At 63.3% G+C, this 7,198-nt stretch overlaps 1 protein-coding gene across 1 annotated transcript; it reads left to right on the top strand.

The window, feature by feature from the left end:
* Positions 1-1,468: 1,468 nt before the first annotated feature.
* H696_00539 (hypothetical protein) lies at positions 1,469-7,175 on the top strand. The gene is made up of 16 exons (XM_009494413.1): positions 1,469-1,765; positions 1,940-2,149; positions 2,315-2,551; positions 2,684-2,859; positions 3,008-3,126; positions 3,292-3,397; positions 3,536-3,629; positions 3,807-3,869; positions 3,989-4,402; positions 4,537-4,672; positions 4,791-5,023; positions 5,243-5,761; positions 5,959-6,205; positions 6,366-6,443; positions 6,619-6,724; positions 6,867-7,175. The coding sequence occupies exons 1-16, from the start codon at positions 1,601-1,603 to the stop codon at positions 6,988-6,990; spliced, it is 3,027 nt and encodes a 1,008-aa protein (XP_009492688.1). The 5' UTR covers positions 1,469-1,600; the 3' UTR covers positions 6,991-7,175.
* Positions 7,176-7,198: the final 23 nt, after the last annotated feature.

The raw sequence follows: 7,198 nt of genomic DNA, 5'->3' as shown, positions 1-7,198 counted from the left end.
CAGGAAGCACGCCTCGCCGAAATCCCCCGGCCTTGCCTACCTCGGCCGTGTTGGACATTGTCGACGGCGGGCGGGATGTCCCGAGTTAAACCGCTCTCTTGGTGTGGCGTCAGTTAAGACGGTAGCAAACGGTCCCCCAGAAGCGCGTGCTGTGCCCAGCCCAGCACGCGGGCCCGATGTGCTGAAAATTCCTGTCCGCGTTTGCGGCCCTGTCGCAGGCGCGCTCGCGGGCGTGAAAGGCAGGGCGGAAAATTCAAACAGACCGCCCCACCAAATGCGTGGGCATGAAGCACATTCCTGCGCCCACCTGGATGCGAGTGAGGCCGCCCTTGAACGTGATCTCCTTGGCCATTTTCTCGTATGCGAACTTGTTTGGGCTCCCGGCTTCGCGGGGGCCGGCGGGCGGGGACAGGGGGGGGGAGCGCGCGCGCGCGAGCTCAGGCGAGCATCGGCGCCCATTTTTCGGCTCGGGCACATTTTCAAACATGCTTGGCTGTGGTCTCCTCCCCTTGTGAGCCCGCGGTCGGCCCAGGACACGGATGGGGCGAGAACAGGGCCAGGTGCCCTGGGGGGGACATGCCGACCGGATGCATGCGCCACCATTCCCAATACTCCCGCCGGGGGCAGGGCCTCCGCACGCCGCACGGAGGCATGCGTCACGGTCGAAAAGGTCGAAAACCTGGCACCCGCCCAACGCCGCGCGCGCCGGACCCCCCCCCCCCCCCCCCAGGGGCAAAGCGCGCCCACTGGCGCGAGGCGAGATGTACCCGGCCGGGCGCCGATGCAGAGGGCCGTTCGGATGGCCGGGGGGGGGGGGGGGGGGAGCAAGGGCGGGCTGGGCGGCCGGGGCATGAGCCGGGGCTTCATCTCGTCTCAGGGGCACACCCCGCGTCTCGTCGGGCCCGGAGGCGCTGAAGGGAGACAAAAATGCCCCGGCGAGCACGAGTGGCCGTCGGGGGAGGACGGGGGGCGTCGAATCCTGGCCGATGGCGTGGCTCTGCGTACCCCCCCCCCCCCCCTGTTCATGCTCCATCGTCCCGACGACAACCATCATCATTGTCGCCACAACCCCTCCTCTCGGTTCCCCCTCCGCCCCTGAAGTGCCCCGCCACTGGTTGCTGGCACTCTCGCAGACAGGCGCAGCGATCTAGTCCATGGCGATCAGCCCTGCACATGGGCCCTGGCTCCCTTCGCCGAAAGGGGCCCAAGGGCATGGGCAGCACCTTTTCAGCCGCCCTATTCGCGAGTCTGGCACCCAAGAAAATGAACAGACCCCCCCCCCGCCCGCCCCCCGCCCCTCCCCTGCTCCCTGTGCCCCTGATCTCTTGCCCCACTGCCTGCTGCCCCGATCCATCTGCCCGTGCTCCAATTGCTCCAATCCGCCAGCGTGACACCCGCCAGAGACGAAAAGGACAGAGAGACACACGGATACCGACACACAGACACCCACCGCTCGAGGGAGAGAGAGAGAGAGAGAGAGAGAGAGAGAGCGTGCGCGATCTCCCGCCGCCACTGTCACCACCTGTGCCCGAGGCCCTGCTCGCCGAGCGCCCCATTGTTCCTGCTCCCGCCTCTTTCTCCGCTCCTCCCTCTCCGCGGCATGACCATGAGTTCTCCGCCGGCATCGACCCCCTCGTCCCCCTCCACGGGGACCCCCGGCCAGCCGCCCCCCAGCTTTGAAATCCTCCGGTCCATCTTCTTCCGGCAAAACCTCCTCCTCTCGTCGGAGGTGAATTCTGTCCGCGACCTTGCGACCGATCTCCAGGTGCGCCTGTCGGCCGGTCTCGCTTGCCGTGTGCTGCTTTCGCTCGACGCCGGGGGCCTCGCCGTCGCCTTTGCGACTTGCCGTGTGTCTGTGCCATCACAATCCCACCCCTGCTGACGCCTTGCCCACATGTGGGGCCCATGCGCACCTCCTCATCTCGACTCCCTTGTGCAGTATGAGACATGTAAGCTGCTGGATCTCTCCTGGCGCAATCTCCTCTCCTCGGCGCGGCTTGAGTCCTCCTCCTCGGTGACCACCGCTGGCGGGATCAACTCTCCGTGGGTGGCCTTCGAAAAGGAGTGCAGCCAGCATCTCCTCCCGGCGCCGCTGGTTCCGGGGGCCGCCTTCCCTCAGCCGACCGAGAATGTCACCCAGAGCCCGCATGTACGACGGTGTCCCTCCCCCCCCCTCCGCCCCCCCCAATCCCCTCCCCCCCCCCCCCCCCTCCCCCCAATCGCAAGGCCACACATCACCGATCCCGCTGTTGACCATGCTCACGTATGCCCTCTCTTCGTCATGCATGCGGCCCATGTCCTCCGGTGGCCGTAGCTTCTGCAGGATGTGGCAACTTTGCTTAGTGAGACGTGGCGCCGGCCGCGTCTTCTGGCGCAAGCTCTGTGCCTCTTTTCGTCGGATGTCCAGCCAACCACCATCGGAGACTCTGTCGGTGGCGGGTCATCCTCGACGCCGATCGACCTGGATGCCCTTGTCCAGGCCACCCTCTTCGGCCTTTACGGGAATTTCAATCCACTGGTCGATGAGCGGGCCATCCTCACGGTACTGGAGGTGCGTGTGGGTGTATGCCATCCGGTGGGTCAATGTGCACCTGCGCATGCACGTCTCTCTGACCTCCTTCTTCCCCCCCCCCCCCCCCTGTCTCCCTCTCGTCTCTTGTCTGCGGACGGTCGGTGCATGTAGCACATCCTGACGTACAACTTCGCCGAGATCATGAAGCCTCGGTCGCGCGCCTCCTCGTCCGAGATCAAGGCCTCGAGCCCGCTTACCCAGGCACAGATGGACGACATCCGCAAGCGCTTCCTCCACTGGCTCCGCGAGAACAGCCTCTTCTCGCGCATGCTCTCGTCCTACCTCAAGTGCGCTGTTCCCTCCCCGCCCCCCTCCCCCCCCCCTCTATTGGCTGCTATGTGTCTACCTCTCCGTCTCCGCGTCTCCTCCGGCGCTCGGTGTTCTACCTGGCTCGATGCTGACTGCGTGCGCCCCTCGCATACATATTCCACCCAGATACTTCACCCCGGGAAGGGCCTTCTTGCGCGCTGTCCTGCGAGCGCCTCTTCTCAAGGCCATCTCCATGGCGGAGAAGCTCAACCCCTCCTTGCAGACGCCCAGCGCCGATGAGACTGGTGCGCGCTCCGTGTTGTCTTCCCCTTCCATCTTCTGTCCTGCTTTAAGGCCAGGCTCATGCGCACATATGCCTCCCCCTTCCTCCTGAGCACACGCACCCACGCATACACATCTGACACACGGGCTGTTGGGCACCTCTCTGCCGTCCTCAACCACATCCGCAGCCAACACCTGGCTGGTGACCGCCTGTGTGGAGATCTTCCAGGCTATCGAGCAAAATATCCCCTCTCTACCCTTCGGTCTGCGCTGGCTGTGTCGGCGACTGATTGAGTGCGCATCCATCGCCCCCTCACTATGCCTGCCTCCCGGGAACCCTTTTGCGCACCGATACTCACCCTCTCTGCTTGCGCCTGTGTGTATGGTCGTGGGTGTGGGTGAATGGTCTCTATGTGTGCTTGGGCCATCCAGGATTCCCTCTAATGGCCGCGTGGCCGATGGGGACTTTTCGCTGGTTTCCGAGCTGCTCCTATCGCGCTTCATTTGCCCGGCTATCATCCAGCCTGTGCGTCTCGCTTCTCCTCCCCTCTAAATGGCCTGCTGTCCCCCTTCCCTCTTCTTCTCTTCTTTCTCTCCCCCCCCCCCCTCGACCCTGCCCTTCTAACATGCTGGCGACCACTTGCATACCTTCTCCTTCCCTTCTGCGTCCTCTTCCCCCCCCCCCCCCCCCCATGGCTGATAGCAATTCTTTGGCATCCTGCAGGACGCCTCTCTCAACGCGGGTGCACTCTTTGGCCTGAAGACAGTGCGTTCCCCTCCCCATCCCCCTGCGGAGACACATCCCTGGATGCAAACATTTGCACACGCAAATGTGCATGTGGCGACTTCCTGACCCGCTCTTCCTTCGTATGCCCTTTTCCGCAGCTTGCCAAGGCCGTCTCTGCTGTGGCCCAATCTGCGCAGCTGGAGAGCGTGACCGACATCCAGAACATCCACCGCGACCCGAAAATCGCCACCGTCATCACCAAGATCCACACCCATCCGCACTTCAAGCCCTCCTTCATCCTGAATACCATGCGTCAGGTGGTCTCGGTGCCGGATTTGCCTGCCGGCCTGCCGGGTCTGTCTAAGATCGATCGCACAGTCTCCTTTGCCGACCGCGTGCCGGGAGCCGCCACCGCGGCCGCCATCTCCGGCACTGCTGGTGACCAGGCGCGTCTGCTGTCGCATGAACTGCTCGAGCAGCCGGCCTTCCACCTGGATGGGCCGCTGTACATGGTCACCTCGCACCGGATCTGCTTCATCCTCTCGAATGTGCTCTTCCGCTCGAGCCTCACGGTATGCACATCCCCGCCTCCGGGCCCTGCTGCTCCAGGGGGCTCTCTGCCCCTCTCCCTCCCCCCCCCCGCGCCCCTCCGGTGGACTTGCGCTCTGACTGACTACATGCCCTGCTCTGCCCTCCGGCGCAATAGCTCCCTTCCAAGCTACGCGTGGCAGTTGACCGCCTCAATGGCGCGCTGGACGCCGCCAACAAGGCCCTCTCCTTTATCATCATCCACGGCGGCGAGCCGAAACAGGGGCGCTCAATCTTGCTGGACCCACAAACCGGTTCGTTGTCTGGGCACCCCCTTGCCTTGCTCCCCTGGCATCTCGCCTCCCCTGCCCGCCTCCCACATGCGCTGACCCCCTCCCCCCGTGCTTGTATGGGCCTCCTCCCGCGGCCCAGCTATCTCCCTTGAAATGGGCGAGGAGCGCCTGCATCAGCCGTCGCCCACTGACAAGAAGGCCTTTGAGAATCTCAGCCAACACCCTCGACTTGGGAAGCTCCTCAGCCGCGAGGACATTGCCAAGGTGGTGGAGGCTCGGGCCTACCTGTGGAATGTCCTGTCTAGTCATTCGATTCCCTCCCGGTCCTGGCGGTATTTCAACCTGAATTCCATCCTTCGCCAGGAGCTCGCGGTGCGTCGCGTACCTCTGTGGCGATGACATTCGCCCCCTTCCCGGGTCTTTGTCTCCCTCTCTCTCTCTCTCTCTCCCTCCATATCTCCCCTCTTCCCCTTCGTGCGAGATCCTGACTGGCATGGTGCTGCATTCATGGCTTCGTGCCCCTGTCCCCGCCCCCCCCCCCTTGCCCCCCTTGTCCCCGGGACGTGGTCTGGCAAACATGCGACTTGGCAGTTCGCACAGGCGTCCAAGGGCGACGCTCCCGCCTTTTCGCACTTCAAGTATGACTTCTCCGAGGTCGACACAGATGCCCTGACCAATGCGCAGCTTGGGATCGATGAATTCGATGATGACCTGATGGATGGCGTGATGGACTACAGCTCCAATGCGGTTCCCCTGCGCGAGGAGCTCATCCGCATCATGGACAGCATCACCCCCGGGCAGATGGCCGAGGTGGAGGTCTGGCTGCGGCAGACCCTCTTTGCGGACTATGCCAAGGCCGCCTCCTTTGTTCTCTTGCTCTATGAGAAGCGCTCCTCGCTGATTGTCCGGCTGTCCATGCTGAAGGCCGAGAACCAGAAGCTCACTCGGTCCCGGCGGGCGGCCGTCCGGCTGCACTCGATCCTGCGTGTCAACCGCCTGGTGGAGCGCCGGTCGGCCGAAATCCGCGAGTTCATCAAGGAGTTCGAGGCCACCGACAACTATGAGAACATGCCGGCGGTGGTGACCAACTTCATGTTCAGGTCGGAAGCGGTGCGCCTCTTTTTGTCACCTGGGGCAAGGGTGAGAAGTCCAGAGGGGGACAGGGAGGTGGGGGGGGGGGGAGCCGTGCCCTCGGCAGCACGCATGCACTCGAGCATCTACGTGCAGGCGTCTGCATTCGCGCTCGCATGCGCACATGATACGCATGTGGCCGGGTAGCCTAACTGACTGCTGTTTACTGGGGTCAGCTCCTTCGCCAGGATCAGGCTTGGCAGACCTCCTGCCAGCAAGAGCGCGAAAATGCCTGCCTCATTCTCGAGCGCGTCTTCATGCAGAAGGTTTACCCCAGTGTCTTCCGGGCCATCTCTTCCACGTCGACCATCGACCTCTTTTCGCGCATTGAGCAGCTTCGACCGATCCTCAACCTGGATCACCCGCTAGTTCAGATTGCCGGGCACCTGGTGAGTCAGGCGCCTTGGCCGACGGTGCAGAAGGGTGCGCATGCGCGAGGACGCACCATGCCTTTTTTCTTCTTCTTCTTTTGTTTGCTCCCTTCCTTCCGTGTGTCATCTCTCCCCCACTCGACTGACGGTCGCCATGGACTCGTCGTTTCTGCCCCCCCCTCCCCCCTCCTCTCCGCACGCATCTTGGAAAGAACTCGGCCTGCTTCATCTGTACCGTGCGCCGATGGACATGCTCGCGTGCATTGTGCGAGTGTGCAAGTCGCTGATGGGTGCGTCTGTGGGACTCCCCTTTCCATGTCCTCCCCTGGGAACCTATACTTTCCCCCTCTCTCCCTCTCCCTCTCTCTCTCTCTCCGTTTCCCTCCTTTTGCCCCATCCCCGGTCAACCCATCATGCTGACCCCTCCCTCACTCTGTCTCACCCCTCTCCGCTGGGTGCATGTAGACTTCCTCTCCATGAGCCAGAAGCCTGTCGGGGCGGACGACTTCTTCCCAGCTCTCATCTATGTTATCGTGCAGGCGAATCCGCCCGACCTGCAGTACTCGGTTGAGTGCGTGTGCTGCCTCGTGGCTGGCTTTGGCCGCAATCCCTTTCCGCGACCTCCCAGCAGCACACTTACCCATGCCTTTGGCCATCTTGCTCTCGCCTGCCCCTTCCCTCCTTTTTGCTGTGTTGCATCGCGCGTTGCCCAGGTACATTCGCGCCTTTGCTGAAAGGCGGGCCATCGGCCAGGCGGCGTATTGGTGGACGCAGTTCTGCACAGCGGTCACCTTCCTCAGCAAGCTCGATAAGAAGGGCTTCATGCCTCCGATGTAGTCGTACACGTGTAATTGCGCGGGGGTGCGAGTGCGCGAGCACCCTCCTGGCATCCCCACCACCCGCTGATGACGTGGCTACCGCGTGCCATCACCCGCGCCTTGTGTAGTGGGACATCCCAGACCGATCGCCACACGGGGCCTTTTATTTAATGAACACAATAGACGAAGTGTGCTCTCTCTCTCTCTCTCTCTCTCTCTCTCTCTCT

This window comes from Fonticula alba, assembly GCF_000388065.1.
Source record: "Fonticula alba strain ATCC 38817 unplaced genomic scaffold supercont2.1, whole genome shotgun sequence".
Taxonomy (NCBI): domain Eukaryota; order Rotosphaerida; family Fonticulaceae; genus Fonticula; species Fonticula alba.
The sequence above is the reverse complement of the archived record's forward strand: the minus strand, read 5'-3'. Positions and strand labels throughout refer to the sequence as shown.